Below are 19,230 nucleotides of genomic sequence, written 5' to 3' on the forward strand. Positions count from 1 at the left end.
AAATATCATATTGCCTCTATATAAATCCATTGTATACCCACATCTTGAATACTGTATGCAAAAAAACCCATCTCAAAAAAGATATATCGGAATTGATTCAGAAAAGGGCAACAAAGATTATGAGGGGTATGGATGGCTTCTCTATGAAGAGAAGTTAATAAAACTCGGACTTTTCAGTTTGGAAAAGAAATTACTAATGGGGATCTGATTGAGGTCTATAAAATATTGCCAGGTATGGAGAAACTAGATAAGGAAGTGCTGTATATTCCTTCTCACAATACAAGAACTAAGGGTCACCAAATGAAATTAATAGGCAGCAGGTTTTAAACAAACTAAAGGACATATTTCTTCACACAATGCAAGTCAAGCCATGTAGCTCCTTGCCAGAGAATGTGAAGGCCAAGACTATGACAGGGTTCAGAAAAGAACTAGATAAATTAAAGGAAGATAGGTACATCCATGGTTATTAGCCAGGTTGGGCAGGACCGGTGTCCCTAATCTCTGTTTATGAGAAGCTGGGAATGAGCAACAGGGAACAGATCACTTGATGATTACCTGTTTTGTTCATTCCCTGTGTTGCACAAGCAGGAGTGAGCAATAAGAGCCCACAGGACAGACAAAGATTGTCAGAGTTACCTGCTGGTGGGCCACCGGATGTTTTATTTACCTGCAGGTAAGAATACTTGCAGGCCCTGTGTGCACTATGTGTGTTCACTATTCCCGGCCAATGGGAGCTGCAGGAAGTGTGTGGGAATGTCAAATTACCGCTAACGGGAGTGGCAAGCAGCCGTACCTGCAGATGCACAAGTATCCAGTAACCCTGCAGGGGCTAACGCTGGTGGACCACATCCAGCCTGTAGGCAGCTTATTGCCCATCCCTGATTCAAAGTATCAGTATGAGTAAAACAGTGCCATAGTGAAGGACACATATGTATTATTTTAGAGTAAATGGGTTTTTTAAATAAAATAATGGATAGCCCAGGGTTTGGGACACTGGTCTGAGATATGGGTGACCCAAGTTTTATTCCCTGCTCTCCCACAGACTTTCTGTGACCTTGGTCAAGTCACTTAGCTTCTCTGTGCCTTGTATTCCCATCTGTAAAATGGGTATGACAGGACTTCATGCAGTTTTCATAACTTAAGAGGAACAGCTTGATCAGTCTCCTTGTATTTAAAAATACCCTACAGAGTTCTGAACACTTTAAAGGAGAAAATACCAAATTTTCAAGAGAAATCTCCTTGTGGAAACCTGCCCACCGACACTGATCATGCATGGTCCACTGTTTGTGTTGCAGTTAGCTATTCTCTGCTTCCCAAAAGACGTTCTTCTGCTAGCACAAGCTAGCACTGATTCTAGAGTAATTCTGGCCTTTTGTCTGTACTGCAGACTGTTAAAATCAACAATTAAGTATTCTGAAAGGAACTGTTTATTTTTAGATCTATATATAGAGATTAATTGAGCAGTTCCTCATAAGTTATGAAAACTACATATGAACTTTTTCCAAAACACAAACTCAGTTAATGGAGGAATTTTACAAGATTAAAAACATTTTTACCTCTCTTGGGGTACAGATATCCTTCCACATATTTATCAGTTTACAAAACATGCTGTAAGGGCCAGCCTTGGCTATCTTCCTTAGTTTGCCATAGACTGACAGCTCTGTGTAGGTCACACCCATGTCTTCCTGAAACCAGACACACAGACACACACAAAAAGGCACTGAAATGTATAACCGATGAGTCAGAATGAATTATTTTATAGAAGACTATAATAAATTCAGTTAATCAGAGAAATGCTAAATTCAAAATCAATCCCCATTTAAAAATCTCCATTTCTGCCGCGGCACTTCAGAAATTTTTATGGAAATATATTGCAGCTAGCTAGCAAAAACACTTGTTGAATAAAAAGGATTTTTCCTTCTGTGGTGCTTGATCACAGGCTTCATGCCAGCAAAATAAACCTATTTGTTGGCTTTCTGCTTGAAAAAAAGAAGCTAAATTCTCCTCTGACTTACTACCCCTTTTCCTAGAAACACACTACCATTCCCTAAAGTTTAGACCAGCCTTCACTTCAGAGGCACTCTGTAACTTTGAACAGTGCTCTATGAGAAAACACAGTTCTGGGGCAATATTTCCAAAAGTAACTAGTGACTTTGAGCTACTCAGTTTTGAGGGTCCTAACCTGAGAGGCCTTAAAGGGGACTGATTTTCAGAAAGGGCTATGCCCCACTCTGTAAAATACAGACCCCTTACAAATGTGTTGAATGGAATACCCAAAGCTCATGAAGGCACCCAAAAGCTCCAGTTACTTCTGAAACTCTTAGCCTGTATACACAAGCCTGGTAGCCAGATACCAATGTTTACAGAGCTGTTTTGTGAAATGACTATTGAGACCCTATAAAAGGAGAGAAACTTATCTCGGTCATAGTTTGGAGAGGGGTGGTGAAGGGGCAGTAGTGATGCTACTGAACAAAAATCAAGTTGTGGATAAAGCTTACCAGAGCATTTTAAAGCCCATTACCTCATCTGTTTGAGACACTTGTCCATCCACAAGGGGCTCTAACTCTGCAGTTGGTGGTGCAGACATAATGCTGTGTAGGAAAAAACATTCATTTTAACCCATCATGTTAGCTGACTGGCCTGCTAAACATCAAGTGCTTCATTTAAATCCATTTCTGGGGCACAACCTGCAAAATGATTATGGAAAGAAAACCTTTTGGGGAGCTTCAACCGTAACAGCACTGTGAAAGCTAGTAGAACAGCTCCTGACACTGACAGCATTAACACCAGACCATTTAAACAACAGTGTAAAAACTTAGGCCCTCACAGCAGCATTATCTCTAGCAGCACCTCAATGTTGTTACAACCAGCTGGTATTAATAACGTTAGAAACAAGTTGCCAAAAATAAACCTAGTGTAGATGTAGCCCTAGTGGCAAACATGTTTAAATATAGATGCTAGCATAGTTATGGCACAACTTCCTTGACAAATATTCACTGGGATTTATTTTCCAAAAATCATAATACAGCAAACTTCTGATAATCCGGCACCTTTAGGACCCAGGGGGTGCCGAATTATCAGATATGCTGGACTATCAGAAGGGGGGGCTATGAGGGGTCTGGGATGGGGTGGGAGGATGCTACCCCAAGCCCCCTCATAGCCCTCCCTTCTGATAGTCCGGCTATGCCCCAGGAGTCCCCGATTCAGCCGCTGCTGGTCAGTTTCAGCAGTGGCTGAATCGGGGATGCCTGCAGCAGAGCAGCTGGGGTGCTGCTGGGTTGGTCCGGTAGCGCTGACCCTTGGCGCCGCGAGACCAACCCGTCAGCACCCCAGCTGCTCTTGGGGATGCCTGGGACAGAGCAGCTGGGGTGCTGACGGGTTGGTCCCGCAGCGCCGCTCCTCAGCACTACTGGACCAACCCAGCAGCACCCCAGCTGCTCTGCCCCAGGTGTCCCCAAGTCAGCCGCTGCAGAAACTGATCAGCGGCTGACTCCAGAAAACCAGAGGCAGAGCTGCTCTGCCTCGGGCTTCCTGGAGTCAGCCCTGGTCAGTTTCAGCAGTGGCTGAATCTGGACGCCTGGGGCAGAGCAGCTGGAAGACTGCTGGGTTGGTCCCACAGCGCCAAGGAGCGGCGCTACTGGACCAACCCAGCAGCAGCCCAGCTGCTCTGCCCCAGGTGTCCCCAAGTCAGCTGCTGCTGAAACTTATCAGCGGCTGACTCCAGAAAGCCAGAGGCAGAGCTGCTCTGCCCCGGGCTTCCTGGAGTCAGCCCTGGTCAGTTTCAGCAGTGGCTGAATCGGGATGCCTGCGACAGAGCAGCTGGGGCGCTGCTGGGTTGGTCTGGTAGCGCCAAACCTCGGCGCTGCGGGGACCAACCCAGCAGCACTCCAGCTGCTCTGTCCCAGGTGTCCCCAAGTCAGCTGCTGCTGAAACTGACCAGCGGCTGATTCCAGGAAGCTGGGGCAGAGCAGCTCTGTCTCGGGCTTCCTGGAGTCAGCCGCTGGTCAATTTCAGCAGCGGCTGAATCCGGGACAGCTGGGGTGCTGCTGGGTTGGTCCCGCAGCCCCGAGGGGCAGCGCTACTGGACCTACCCGGCAGCACTCCAGCTGTTCTGCCCCCTGCTTCCCGGATTCAGCGCTGGTCAGTTTTAGCAGCGGCTGAATCGGGAAAGCTGGGGGCAGAGCAGCTCCAATGGTCCGGCTGCCTGGAGCACTTCCGGGTTCCTGATGGTGCCGGACCATCAGGAGTGCTGGACCGTCAGATGCCGGACCATCGGAGTTTTACTGTAGATGCATGTTTTAAATCTATTTTAAAGACTAAAGAGTTTTGGTAGGTATACATGGCCAGTAGTAATAGTGAAATTAGACTACCTGGGTCTCAAGAGAAAAATCCCTGTCCACACTGATCTGGAGAAATATACTAGCTACAACCATACTTAAACACAGAAGTTATTATTATTTATCACATGTATTACAATGGCATCAGAGATCCCATTCAGCTAGCACAGTTTCACTGGTAGTGAAAACAGGATCTAAGAATCATGACTTTACTCCTCACCTTCTGAGAGCAGTAAGCTGGAAGTTTTCCATACAATACTGTATGAAACGTCTCAGGTCAGTCTTGCTGATTCCACCAATGGGATTGATATCAGCACTGGAGCAATCATACTTAGTTAAGTATCCATGAAGACTGAAAGAGAATAAGGAACTTTTTATAACAACGAAGACCACTGAATAAGGACTTTTTATGTTTTCATGTGCATCTATAAGCCATTGATAACTTGAGGATCTGCAAACTGTAAATCTAACTGATGTCTCCACCAACCAACGAGGCAGGGTATTTAGCAAAAACAACTAAAATGCAGCCTTACCTACCTCAATACCAACTCAAATCCCACCTTTCCAGGTTCGGATTTTATAAATACATTGCATTGTTTACAAAGCGATTTTTTAGATTTCTAATGATAAAAATATTAAAAAGACACAAAATATTAGCTTCACTCTCGTTTTCTATTTACAGGTCACCTTCACTAGTGAAGGTTGCTGAGAAAGGAAAAAGCTGTTCTTGTATTGAATTACTACACCAATTCCCAAACAGCTGCCTGAAAAAATGTCTGATGATTATACTTTTCAGTTCTGTTTATATTTTCATTGATTTCCATTGCTCTCATTTTAGTCTGAAATTCATTTCCGTTCCTGGGGCACTGGTAGATACCGGCATCTGTCAAGTTACAAAAGACTGCACTGACCTTTCATCCACATTGGCTGATCCAAGCACTAGAAGCCCCCCAGGCATCCCACGAGCCCAGTGACTCAGCTGAGCAAACAGGTAGGCAAGGACCATTCTTATTCTAGCCTACAAATCAAATTGAGAAATAAGGCAGATTTACAAAGCAAAACTTTCTCCCTCATGAAACAAAATTCAAAGTCAAATTCAAATGTTCAGTAGGAACTACAATGAGCCTGGCATACTTCAGAACTAAGCTACATTTAGAATTTAGGTTTTTGCAGGTGACTACTGAGCACTGCATCCCAGTGTAATTTAACCTCACCATGTTAGTACAGAAAGAGATTTTTGCCCACAAAGGATCCAGCTCATATAAAACATACCTGCACATTCTGTAGTGCCAGATTTTCCCTGCTGCTCCCTCCATAGACACGAAACTGGGGAGATCTTCCCATCACCATACTGAAAATCCCCACAATAACTTTCACTGCCCCATCTATGTTTAGATTTATATGATAGCTGAAAAAATTACAAACACAAAGGGTTCAGTTTGCATGCTTAGGACAAGGTAAAATAGTATAAAATGAAGTATTTTAACTTGGTCTTCCTTAATGTTAAGAAAATAATCGACCTCTCAATTAATTCACCTCTAGAGTATCAAGGATACAGGAATAAGTCACAAAAGCCTGCCACTATCTAATATCCAGCTTCTAGCTTTGGGGAGCCTAGAGTGCAGACATTTCAATTTCAGTCGACTGGCTCCCTATTCTTTCCTCCACTGTTTCTGATGCCTCCCACACAAATACTCAGGTATTAAGACTAATATTTCTACATACTGCCCTTATTATTACTCTCATATACTTTCAGAAAACTTGAAACTGTACATGAAATCTTAATCACAACATTATTTAATCCAAGAATTTCTTAGTCTATACCTGCCTATCTGTTCAGCCAACAATTCAGCCCTGTTGTATGTATCCTGGGAGGAGTTCTCGCTAGCCATGTAACAAGTGGTGAAAATACGTCCACAGAATTCCTGGGAATCCACAGGAATGTAGGTTTCATCATTCACTATCCTACGTACATCAGCCAGCACATCTTGATCTGCAGACAACAGTAGACGTAAAATGAGAGAGAAGAGGAACCTTCACAGATACCTTCTACTGCTAATAATACTTTGTTTTTCCATGCCACAAATCAAGAGGATCTCAAAGCACTTTACAATAATAAAGGAACTAAACCTCACAACAGCCTTTCACAAAATAAAATATCTCTTGATTTGTTGGCATTTCAAATATGTTCTCAATTCCACCAAAGAAAATTATTGAGTTTGCTGCTGGTTTGGGTCTCTAAATATAAAAAAGTTTTGTCCCATATATTAAAAAGAAAGGAGGAAATGCTAATTGAATGAAAGGGACTAACTCAGGGCTTATGGACTATTTCAGCCCAACTCAGGGCTTGACATCCCTTATGGCTAGCACATGTGTGAAACTTAAGAACTGTGCTGGCCAACGTATCGGGCTGAATTTTACCCAAAGTTTGGATGATAAATGCAAAGCATAATCCGTATCCATGGCGCTCTCTGTACTTATGGACAGTGTGCAGAATACAGGTACTACACATGCAGCAGCTCAAGGCTCTGGCAGTGGGACAGCAGTAGGGAAAGGCTCTGGTAGTCTCATTTTGCCAGAGCCTTTCCTTGCTGCCTCCTGCCACAGCCATTCCCCTCTGCTCTGCCCCATTCTCTCCCCCACCGCAGCTTTACACTGTGGCAGGAAAAGGCTCTGGCAGCAGGGAGGCAGTTAGACACCACCCTGATAAAAATAGCAGTGTAGACATTAGGGATGTCTGGGTGATGCTTACGGGCTAACAGTTAAGTGGTAACCAGGAGCAGCCCATGGCCCAGCCACAAGCGGAGGGCTGTTCCAGCCCCACCAGGCCCCCTGCATGGGGATGTTGGCTCTCAGCCGACACTGAGTTGGTAGGGGCAGCAATGGCAGCCCCAGGAGGGGTGGGGATGGGCAAAGAACCACGACAGCTGCCCCTGCGCAGGGGCTGGGAATCATGGCAGCAGCAACCTTATGCAGGCTCTGGGAACTGCAGTGGCCACAGGTAGGAGCTGTGGCAGCAGTGGCTGGAAGTAGCCAGGCTAGAGCGGCCCCTTGACTGCAGTAGGACCATTCTAGCCCAACCCTAATGGGCCCCCCACCCAGACTCCATTTAATCAGTTAAAGGTTACACACAGTGCCAGCACTGCATTTACCTGTTTAACCAATTCAATGGGATTTTACACCCCTAGTAGACAGGACAGGCACTACTTGGGCACACAGGGAGCCATGTAAAGTATAACCTTGAGGTTCAGGAATATCGGGCACTCACCTCACCTCACCTAAGCCACACCTCACTATCTAGCTATACTCTCGCTAGTAGGCATGCGGTGTATGTGCTCTACATGCCATAAGTGCAGACATAACCTGAGTTTCATAGCTTACTAAAACCCATAAATACAATCTGAAGAAGCTTTGAAATATGGATCCACATTTTGGTTGGGTTTCGCAAAAGACATGTAAGGCTATTAGCTGCCACGCTATACTGAAATGCAAAGCTTGGTCCTAATCTCTAATTAAGCATATCACCAGTATGTTACACCTTATGTAATGTACGAATGGCTAATATTCATCTGCTTCTAACCACTAGCAAGCTTGGTTACTCAGTCAAGGACACAAACATTCCCCAACTTACTTCCATTCTTGACTGCAAGGGAAACCTGGTGACACATGGAGTACACAATACAAGCTGTAGCAGAGCTGTCAATTCCACCACTAAGCGGTAGGAGAAATCCTGCCTTAAACAGCAAGCAATGGAAAAAGCTGTAAAAAGTGTCATTGGAAAAACATATTTTACCCTTCAGAAACAATATTTTGAGCCCAGTCCTGCATCCCTCCCTCATATAAGTTATGCACGCTCTGGCCAGCAGGGCCAGTCAAGTCTGGTAGTTTTCTACTGGACTTCAATGGGTGTGGGAGCAGGCCCAGAACGGGTATAAATACAAGTAACATAATTTAGTCTGTGTGTGATGTATGGCATGAAGATATGCATGATGAAAAGAGTCCCAAAACCAAACAGAAGAAATCCACAGCAACATGAATGAAAAAAGAAAACAGATTAATGAATGACACTCTTAGAAGGAATTTCTCTAGAGTGATCCTAAACAACCTGATTAGATTAGTGTCGACTGGACCATACACAATTCCACTGACTTTAATCAGATTGCAAAGGTTTAAATCAGGAATAATATGGTATATTGTCTCTGAGAACAGGGTAGAAAGGATGCTTTTATTATGCCGTAAGAGGTATGGAGCTTTCAGGAACCTGGAGCACCAAACTTAAGCTACATACATACATATATAAATAAATACATAAATACATACATACATAAGCAAGCAAGCATCCCTTATTTCAATGGGAGGTTTGTTACTGAATGTAAAGCAAGCAGGACTGAACACTAAAAGATCTGAAAAGAACCGACAAAGGGCTCATCTAGACTACATTAAAGTGTCGAAAGGGGATATGCAATTTCCCACAGAATTTGCATAGCTTCTTCTAATCTCGCTTTCAAAAGTGAAAGGAGTCAAGATGCGGGGGGTTTGGCAACCCTCCCTTTTACGAAAAGTCGCTTTTCCTCAAAAAATGAGGTTTACGCGGCTTTTTGAAAAAGAGGGGGGTTGCTGAAAAAATAAGTCTTGACTACTTTCAAGATCGGAAGAAGATATGCAAATCCCCGCAGAATTTGCATATCCCCTTTCGACACTTTAGCGTAGTCTAGATGAGCCCAAACACATCTTGAATAAGTGTTTTAATCCCAAACCAAAGATACTAGTGAAAAATCTTTCAAAATTATCTTGCACTAAAGAGGCGAAGATAATGGAATCTACCTATACTGTTCTTATGGTTAAAACATATAAAGACAATGGTGAAAAAAGAGTTTTTACCTGATTACTGCGTCTTAAGTAGTCCCAAAGCCAACATGCCGGGCCAAGGCTGAAAGTTACAAAAAAATAAATATTCCAGAATAGCTGTGGAATAGAACTATTTCATATTTTAAAATCAATTTTTGATGATGATATTTATTTAGACATTTTCCCCCCTAGGACTTTACATATAAACAAGAAATAATTTTAGCCTCCAAATTTTTTTAACCTGACCAATAAACTTTGCAACAGACAATATTTTTGATTAAATTAATTTCCCCCTTCATTACTTCATTATACCTACCAGATTTCTTCTTCAGGACTATGATATCTCCACTGGATTGGCTCACAGACAGGTACACATATATTATCAAAATATGACAGAGCAAAATTCACTTTTATTCTGGGATAGGAATTCACTTTGCTTGCCTAATAGAATAGAAAATGTGGAAAGTCATCAGTTTTAATGTGCATTTATCTGTAAAGGCATTACAAGTTCAGAGGTATACATCTTCTGGAATATTGCAGAAGCCAAAGTATTTCAACACTCATTTTCAATAAATGAAGATGTGTTAACTCAGTGACTTACTGAAATTGTCCAAAGAGCATAAGATCAATGCATCTGAAGAATTCTTACCTTTAGGTTACGAGATGATATTTCCGCCCTATAACTCTGAACATCTTCCAAGTCCAGTGTAGCAACCAACACTTCCTGGGGAAAATAATTTTAAGTTAGACGACAAACATAGATATAGAACAGGTTTTTCAAACCCAAACATACAATACGAAGAATTATTTTAAAATGGATAGTCATTCTCAACATAAATATTTCCTGCTTAATCTACACATCAGAGTAGTGCCAGTGATTTCAATAGGAATCCTCAATAAAATAAAAACAATTATACTGAATACATGGGACAACAGACTATCCTGTAATCCTTACACGAGAAAGTTCACACTAACTTCACAAGTTTCTTAGTCACATAAGGGTTTGCAAAATTGGGCCTATAATTCATACTTTTGAGTTCACGTGCTTAAAAATAAGCACAACAGGGCCTGCTTCCCACCACGATAGCCAACCCTCCCTGGCTCGGTCTACTCGAGGATGTTCAGATATCCTTCCACTGCTGCAGCTCCATCGGGGTAGGCAAAAGAAATGCTCATGCAGATTGGGTGCAGGGAATTATTTTACCACAGTGACATCTAGATATTCGAGCAGGGTTGGATAACTTGGAAAAAAGGCATTTGCCTGCTCTACATTGGGACATCTAGCCTCCCTCGCACCCATGGAATTGAACTTGTGCTAGATCAATGGCAGGAGAATTTCTGAAAAGCCTCAGTGTAGATGCAGCCCCACTGACTTTACCTTGCAACAAGGTTGGAGACAAAGAGAGCAATGCAAAGGTTAGGGAGGCCAAGAAGTGAAATGAATCTCACAACACCGTTCAGCCTGAGTTTATTACCACATCATCCAGTGAAAACTGGGATCCTTGAGCAATGGTGTGTCCATTCATAGAAATCATGGCACAACCATCATAGTACAAACGATCACCATCACAGCCTTTCTGATTGGCTAAGACATAAATCCCACCGTTCTAGGAGAAAAAAAATGTTATTTTTCAAAATATGACAGTTTGAAAACCATGTTGAATGGCAAATCTACTTGTTTCTTTTTCCCCACTCCCAACTATACTCTCCATCTTTATGTTGTGACTAATTTAGGAACCATTCCTTTCTTTTCACTTGAAAAGGGCTCAGCTCTTAGTGAACCCCGTGGAAGCAAATCATATAACATACTAGCTAAGGGTATGTCTACACTACCCCGCTAGTTCGAACTAGCGGGGGTAATGTAGTCATCCGCAGTTGCAAATGAAGCCCGGGATTTGAATTTCCTGGGCTTCATTTGCATGAAGCCAGCCGGCGCCATTTTTAAATGCCGGCTAATTCGGACCCCGTGCCGCGCGGCTACACGCGGCACGGACTAGCTAGTTCAGATTAGGCTTCTAATCCGAATTAGCTGTACACCTCGTTCCACGAGGCGTACAGCTAGTTCGGATTAGAAGCCTAATCCGAACTAGCTAGTCCGTGCCACGTGTAGCCGCGCGGCACGGGGTCCAAACTAGCTGGCATTTAAAAATGGCGCCGGCCGGCTTCATGCAAATGAAGCCTGGGAAATTCAAATCCCGGGCCTCATTTGCAACTGCAGATGACTACATTACCCCCGCTAGTTCGAACTAGCGGGGTAGTGTAGACATACCCTAAGGGTGTTACATCTCCCTTAAGTGGCTATTACCAGCAGACGGAGTTGAGTTGCCCCTTTGAGTGGTGGAGGTCTATACTTTAGAACTGAAATTAAAAGTTCAAGACAGGAGTTGTTGCAAAAATAATAATAATGCTTTAGAATAACAGGCCTAACAAAATGAGGAAGAAATTATATTTTGATGTTTTGGAGCATAGCAGATATTACTAATTGCAAGCAAGACATGTTAAATTACTATGAAGAAGCAATCATACACACACTAATCACTTTTCATGGCTTAGCTTGCCATTCACTCACTTGTTCCCCCACCTCATCTCTATCAAAAATAGGTACAGTTATTGCCTAATCACTAAATATATTTTCTCTTAAAATAAAGGGATTTTAAAAAAAAAGATAGAGGAGAAACAAAGGCACCAATTCCTTGGATCTTATATCCCTGGTGTTTGGCATAATTAAATATATCCTAGTTTAAGATTTTGCTGACTTTCCTTTATAGATATGTATGCAAGAAAGATTACAAATTTACTTTTCTGATGCCAAGGAGCCTAATTACCGGCACAGGCAGGAAACACTATGCCAGATCAGCACAGAGAAGACCACCCTGAAAAAACAGGGTAAGTATTGAAGAGATGAGTGAGTCTTTAAAAAGACCTACCTTTGCTGTTGAAGAATTTACCAAATCCACACGAGTGTGAGCTTTCCGCAGCACATGGTGACTCCCTGAAGAATTAGTGAAGATCTCCACCCCATCAAGTCCCATTTCAATATGAGGGCTGTGAAAATAAGAAACAGGACACTGCTCAGCAGGCCTTTCCTGTGTGTCATTTAACTAGTCACAACTAACAACAGCTTTGCCATACCTAGAGCAGTCCATTGTCAGTTTAATATGTGTCTTGGTTGGTCCAAATATTGGAAATGTTTGCTAAAATATATCTATTTCCCTGCATTGCATTGTTCCTTTGTCATGGATAGTTTCCCATAGGAAAGGGGGACTTCTGATCCTCCTCCCTTATTCTATTGAACGCCATCCTTCTAATTCAAAGGCAGTCACCTGTTCATAGTGCCAAGTATCTTAGTCCCAGAGAGGCAAAAAGATAAGATGACCCTCCTTTGAGAAGAAAGGAGAAGATTTCTAACACTGAGGGAGTTCTAACACTGTGAAGGTCAGCATGTCTCTTCTCTCCTATTTTTGTTGTGGGATTTGCTAAAAAGATTGATTACAGCGGCATGATAGTGGCATGACCTGGAGAAAAGAAATAAGCATGTTATATTTTAAAAAGAAATTTCTATACAGTAGTATAATTTCAATCAGCTTCCTAATGTTAAAATGACAATTAATCTCTCAGGCTAGAGTAATTTTGCTAACTATTTTTGTGAACCTAGAATTTGCAGGGTGTGCTGTTTGAACTGCAGCAACACTTTGATTGGATGCAGACAGAGTGCACGGCTTTTATAGTCAATGTGTGCACTTTACTTCGTATGCCCTTGCTTTACATACATGTCATTTTAGCAATACCGGTACAAAATAAACCACACAAATGGAAACCAGCAGAATCTGGAAATCCTGCATATGGGCAACAGTAAACAAAATGTCTTGCGGACCAGACATAGAATCCTAATGGGCCACAGGTTGCCAATGGTTTAGAGAAAAGTTTATACTTCTTTTCCTGTTTAATTTACGTATGTGACAGCCCATTGAACTATAGTCAGCTTCACTGTATGTCAGTTTGGTATCTAGTTCTGCCTGCTAATCTGAAAAGACCAGGACCTGAGGTAGTGTATTTCTTGTAAAGACTTTTAAACCACTACAGAAGAAAAGAAAAATTCTTATAAAAAATCCAAGACATTAAAAAAGAAAACAACAAAATTCAGGACACACTATTTAAAAGATACTGGAATTTACATTCCTGTAAACAAGAAAAAACTTCCAGAGTATCAACTAAATATTCTTTAAAATAGTATGTTTTGAATGTTGTATATTCTGAGTAAGCTTCAGCTATCACCCTATGCATTGGCTGCAATATTAAGGTTAACAAAATAAAGCTGATAATTAAAAAGGAATAAAACTGAAATTAAGGAGTGGATAATACACTTCTAGGTGAGTTTGTAAGTGATATCATGAGGGAAGTAAAATTCTGCAGTGTGAAAATTAATAAGGTTCTCTGAATATGGAACGACGACTGGAAGTCTCCTTTGCAGGTAAGTGGCCTGATACTGATCTCACTTACACCAATATGATGTTAAAGAGTTTCTCACTGCTATCAGGCTCATGGCACAGGTATTTTTCCTAATTCTTTACAAGGCACACTAAACCATATTTGAAAGATTTGCTTCCATACATATTGTTCTGGGAGACACTTTAGTACAGTGGACCTCATGGTACACAATCTACCTATTTAAAACTCTCAGGTTCATCTGTCCCCTTGGAATGACTTGGGCACACAGAATTCTCAACACTGAAGCTATAATACATAAAGACAACAAAATTATTTGCCCCATTTACTTAGACTGCTTTCTCCCCCACATGCATTTACTGCTACTTGTTATACCAGCACTTTCTGAAAGATTTTCTCCATAGAGCAGTGGTCCTCAACCTTTTGGGGCTGCCGGGCGCCCGGGAATGGATTGGGCTGGCCCTGGTCACTAGGCGAGCACACATAAATGCCCCGGCGGGCACCATGGCACTGGCGGGCACTGTATTGGGGACCACTACCATAGAGGAACATTAACTGAATTTTGCAGTGGCACCTGTCCTTTTGGCAGCTGCAGGACATGCTTATCCTACCTTTTATTCATCTCTTAAACTTACCTATTTGGTGCCCACAGCTCTTCGCAGATTTCACTCCCTAGGCATGTATCTTTGGTTGCTAGCACTGCATCACCAAAAGGAACAGTTTCCTGAGGTAAACAAAAAACATACACATACATACTTAAAAAGGGACATTGTTTTATATGAGGTAAAAAAAACAACCCCCCAAAAAGAAAAATACTGACCTACATAAACTTAGTATCAAGGGAGCAAGGATAAAACACATTTTTTAATCTCAAACTGATTTTACTTAGAGATAGGCCTAACCTGCAAATCCAGATCAGATTTTTACCTTTCTCAGAGTTCCAGTCATGTTTGGATCTAGGGTTTTGGTTCAGGCCCATCTCTTTTTAATTAAATGCCCTGTAGAACAGGGGAAGCCGATGCAATTCTGTAAGCTACCCTCAGATCTAACAAAAAAGTACAGCAGTAAGTCAGAGCTGTCCACTTAGACCAATATGGAACACTTTGTGCTGTAACCTGCAACCACTGCAGGCTGTAAATGTGTATGATGCAAAAAGAAAAATCTGTTCTACTTTGGGTAATTCAGGTATGATCGTCAAATTCCTGGTAAGCAGCCAATGAGATCCTTTGCTGGTCAAACTTTGGACCCTCCTGCATTGCTGCAGAATATTAACGTTTACATAAATAAGACTATATTATTGGCTCATTTACAAACGTAATTGAGAAACTCCATTGAAACCACTTAATTTGCATGGTTGTGACTCACAGCAGAATTTAGCCTTTATACTGTAATTATGTTATTTTTGATTAAATTGTTGTGTCTAGTTGATATTAAAACAAGATAAAAAAAACACACATTTCTTAAACTCACCTGTCCTGTCACCTCCTGTATCATTCTGGGGAGCAAATATTCCTCCACATACCTAAAACAATTATCTCAATCAGCAGTGCTCAGAAATAAATTCTCTGCTTTAACCTGACGTACGGTTAATGCTAACAATGTTTCACAGAGTTCAAGGTCAGAGGTTACCATTATATCAATACACATCAGCTGTGACACAGGGCAACCAAAAATCCATGCTCTGTTCTTGAGTTAGAATTTTCTATAAACATATAGGGCATGTCTAGACTATATCCCTCTTTTGAAAGAGGAATGTAAATTAGACAGATCAAAATTGCAAATGAAGTCGGGATTTGAATTTCCCGCACTTCATTTGCATAATGGCAGCCATGCGTTCTTTCGAAAACAAGTATTTCGAAAGTGAAACCGCTGACTAGATGCAGTTCTTTCCAGAAAAACCCCTCAATGAGGAGTACAGGATCTTTCAAAAACGTTTTTTTTTTTTTTTCAAAAGAACTGCATCTAGACAGCGGTTTCACTTTCAACATACCCGTTTTCGAAAGAACATGTGGCCGCCATTATGCAAATGAAACGTGGGAAATTCAAATCCTGGCTTCATTTGCAATTTTGATCTAATTTACATCACTCCTTTGAAAGAGGGATGTAGTCCAGACGTACCCCTAGAGAAGATACACCAATCTAAATCCACCTGCAGCTGGGTATGTGCTGGGACCCTTCCAACCCTTGACCCTATTGAAAAGCTTCCGCTTGGTTTGAAGGCAGTCTGGGAAAATGGGTATGGAAGAACACTGCCTTGTTGGAAGCAGACTCTTCCTGGAAGAGCCCTCTGCTCTTGTAAGGGATACAAATGTACTCTTATTTAAAGAGCTTTCTAAATGAAATACCACTAAGTGGCTTAAATTAATTTCTCTTTGGTATGGGGATTTCAATCCCTTTGCTGTGACTGCAATGGCAAATCCATGCTTTCTAGCCTTTTTACTTGTACACTATACATAGCTCACCGTGTTCTGCTCCATGGAGTAAACCATCGAAGTTCCCTGTAATTTCCTGCATTTGCCAGCACCATCTTTGGCCTGATCAGAAGAATTTTCCTGTTAAAAAAAAAAGGGGGAGGAGGGGCAGTTTAAGAAAAATGAGCAAAGAAATGCCACGTTTCTATTTATTTTTCCTGTATGTTTACTTTGCATATTTGACATCAATTTGTATAAAGTCATTTTCACTGTTTTCCTTTGCATAGTCTGCCTGATTCAGCTTCTCCTTTTGGTTTTATAGGTCTGTAGCAGTGAGAGTTTTTGATGCTTACATTAAAAACATATGACTGTAAATAGAAAGTTCACAAAAATTGCCAATCTCTTCAAAATTAACTAGATATGGAGCGGACTTTAAATATAAATTTGATGAGATGTTGTTTTGTATTGATAATTACATACCAAGAAGTTAACCTAACCTGCAGTTATAAAAGATATTATCTTGATAGAGACACATACTTGTTTAAAAAGATCACTCTACAGTTGTAGCGAACGTTTCTGCACATAACAGGCCTGTACAACAACAAAAAAATCAGTGTTACTTAAAGCTAAGTTAATTAAATAAAACAAGCTGATTATTAAAAAACACTGACTAATATCTACCACATTACATGAGATTGAATGTAAATGTGATAAATATTTTTGCACCTTTTGCCACATTTGACATTCAGCAACACAACTATAACACTATGGTTAGCCCATTGTAGCTCCAGTGTCCTTGCTAACCAGTAGCATTTTCTCAGATACCTTTTTCCAAAGCAGCTACCTCTTTATAATAATTATGCAACACTTACATTCCCACGTCACAGATGATGTCTTGAGTGACAGGAGATTCCAACAGCTTTGCCAGAACTTCAAATGAATGCAAGACTGTATCGGATTCATAATAGTGATCTGAACAGCCATAGCCACTATACAGAAAAATATACAAAGCAAAAAATTCAGATGATATCAGAATTAGACACAAGAAGCCAATGCTACTTATAAAAACAACCTCCCAAACTTATGGAAGTTACACAGAGCACAAAAAAACTATATAGGATATACTATTTACAGTAACAGCATTTAAAATTCTACAGTATTGTTGTTGAAGTATTCTTGTTCATAAAAACCAACATGATTTAAAGGACAGAATTGAACATTACACTTACCATCTGCAATTTTCATTATAACAAACTTAATATTTGGTGCCACTAGGGGCTGTAAAATAAAGGACCCAATCCTGTACCTTTCACTACTATTAAAATATTTTTTCTCATATAGCTAACACTGGAGTTTAAACTGAAATTTGGATACTATTACGCAAAGTATTCTGCATTATGATTTGTTCTATACTTTTCATCACTGTTTAGTTAAGAACATAAGAACGGCCGTATGGAATCAGACCAAAGGTCCATCTAGCCCAGCAGCCTGTCTGCCGACAGTGGCCCAGAGAGGGTGGACCGAAGACAACCCGGGCTTCATTTGAAACTCTGGTTGCCCTCATTTGCCTACCTAGTTCAAACTAACAAGCTAGTGCAGACATACCCTAAGGCTACGTGTAGACTGGCATGATTTTGCGGAAATACTTTTAATGGAAAAGTTTTTCCGTTTAAAGTATTTCCGCAAAAGAGCGTCTAGATTGGCACGGATGCTTTTGCGCAAAAAGTGCTTTTGCGCAAAAGCATCTGTGGCCAGTCTAGATGCAATTTTGCGCAAGAAAGCCCCGATCGCCATTTTAGCCATCGGGGCTTTTCTGCGCAAAACAGTTCTTCCCTGTCTACACTGGCCCTCTTGCGCAAGTATTCTTGCACAATAGGGCTTTTTCCCAAGCGGGAGCTGGAAAGTATTTGCGCAAGAAGCACTGATTTTGTACATTACAAAGTCTGTGCTCTTGCGCAAATTCAAGCGGCCAGTGTAGACAGCTGGCAAGTTTTTGCGCAAAAGCGGCTGCTTTTGTGCAAAATCTTGCCAGTCTAGACGCACCCTTAATAGATTAGTAAGACATGATTTTCCTTTACAGAAACCATGTTGACTTTTGTCCAAAAAATTATGTTCTTCTACGTGCCTCACAATTTTATTCTTTACTGTTGTTTCGACTAATTTGCCCAGTACTGAAGTTAGACTTACCGGTCTGTAATTGCCAGGATCGCCTCTAGAGCCCTTTTTAAATATTGGTGTCTCGTTGGCTACCTTCCAGTCATTAGATACGGAAGCCGATTTAAAGGATAGGTAACAAATCACAGATAATAGTTCAGCAATTTCCCATTTGAGTTCTTTTAGAACCCTTGAATGAATGCCATCCGGTCCCGGAGATTTGTTAACATTAAGTTTTTCTACTTGTTCCAAAACCTCCTCTAATGACACTTCAATCCGGGACAGTTCCTCAGATTCATCACCCACAAAGGACGGTGCAGATTTGGGAATCTCCCTAATGTCCTCAGCTGTGAAGACTAAAGCAAAGAAATCATTTAGGGTACGTCTACACTACCACCCTAGTTCGAACTAGGGTGGTCAATGTAGGCAACCGAAGTTGCAAATGAAGCCCGGGATTTGAATTTCCCGGGCTTCATTTGCATCTTGCCGGGTGCCGCCAATTTTAAATCACCGCTAGTTCGGACTCCGTGCCCAGGGCTACACGCGGCCCGGAGTAGGTAGTTCAGATTAGGCTTCCTATTCCAAACTACCGGTACATCTCATTCCACAAGGAGTAACGGTAGTTCGGAATAGGAAGCCTATTTGGAAGAAAACAAGCCTTCACTCTGCGTTGTGTTTAAGCAACAAGTAGCCAGAGGCAGTTTATTCGAGCAATATTGCAAGGGAAGACATCCATAAGCGGATCTTCAAATACAAAACAATTAAAAGCCAATATATATACACCTTTCTGTTACATATAACATTAAACAATTACTTCCCTGCCCATTTAGTTCCCATCGGACTCTGTCTTATCTCAAGGTTCTCACTGAGGTAAGCATTCCACTCTTATCAATGTGAGAGAGAAAGAGATGTGAACACAGCGTCTCTTCTGGCTCTCGCGTTAGCAGGAGTCAGAGTGACCCAGACTCTTGCTCTGCTACTGACAAACCCTGAAATGGCCACCCAAATCCCCTTTCCCTTAGTCCTGCTTCCAC

The 19,230-nt window shown here is 41.5% G+C and overlaps 1 protein-coding gene across 6 annotated transcripts in view; it reads right to left on the reverse strand.

Moving 5' to 3' along the window:
• The window catches only part of NADSYN1 (NAD synthetase 1), a 30,849-nt gene that overhangs the window by 6,234 nt on the left and 5,385 nt on the right, over nucleotides 1-19,230 (reverse strand). For 4 of the 6 annotated variants that reach the window (XM_025184912.2, XM_006111475.4, XM_006111472.4 and 1 more), the window contains 17 exons: nucleotides 16,915-17,031; nucleotides 16,580-16,633; nucleotides 16,094-16,183; nucleotides 15,102-15,153; nucleotides 14,267-14,355; nucleotides 12,113-12,230; nucleotides 10,661-10,792; nucleotides 9,835-9,909; nucleotides 9,502-9,626; nucleotides 9,219-9,267; nucleotides 7,969-8,071; nucleotides 6,162-6,330; nucleotides 5,610-5,745; nucleotides 5,249-5,355; nucleotides 4,558-4,689; nucleotides 2,522-2,591; nucleotides 1,557-1,685 (listed from right to left, as the gene is read on the reverse strand). In XM_025184912.2, the coding sequence (XP_025040697.2) occupies nucleotides 1,557-1,685; nucleotides 2,522-2,591; nucleotides 4,558-4,689; nucleotides 5,249-5,355; nucleotides 5,610-5,745; nucleotides 6,162-6,330; nucleotides 7,969-8,071; nucleotides 9,219-9,267; nucleotides 9,502-9,626; nucleotides 9,835-9,909; nucleotides 10,661-10,792; nucleotides 12,113-12,230; nucleotides 14,267-14,355; nucleotides 15,102-15,153; nucleotides 16,094-16,183; nucleotides 16,580-16,633; nucleotides 16,915-17,031 (1,747 nt within the window). The remainder of the gene's footprint in view (nucleotides 1-1,556; nucleotides 1,686-2,521; nucleotides 2,592-4,557; nucleotides 4,690-5,248; nucleotides 5,356-5,609; nucleotides 5,746-6,161; nucleotides 6,331-7,968; nucleotides 8,072-9,218; nucleotides 9,268-9,501; nucleotides 9,627-9,834; nucleotides 9,910-10,660; nucleotides 10,793-12,112; nucleotides 12,231-14,266; nucleotides 14,356-15,101; nucleotides 15,154-16,093; nucleotides 16,184-16,579; nucleotides 16,634-16,914; nucleotides 17,032-19,230) is intronic. The other 2 variants (XM_025184917.2, XM_075927712.1) reach the window with 1 other exon arrangement.

This window comes from Pelodiscus sinensis, chromosome 4, assembly GCF_049634645.1.
Source record: "Pelodiscus sinensis isolate JC-2024 chromosome 4, ASM4963464v1, whole genome shotgun sequence".
Lineage (NCBI taxonomy): Eukaryota > Metazoa > Chordata > Testudines > Trionychidae > Pelodiscus > Pelodiscus sinensis.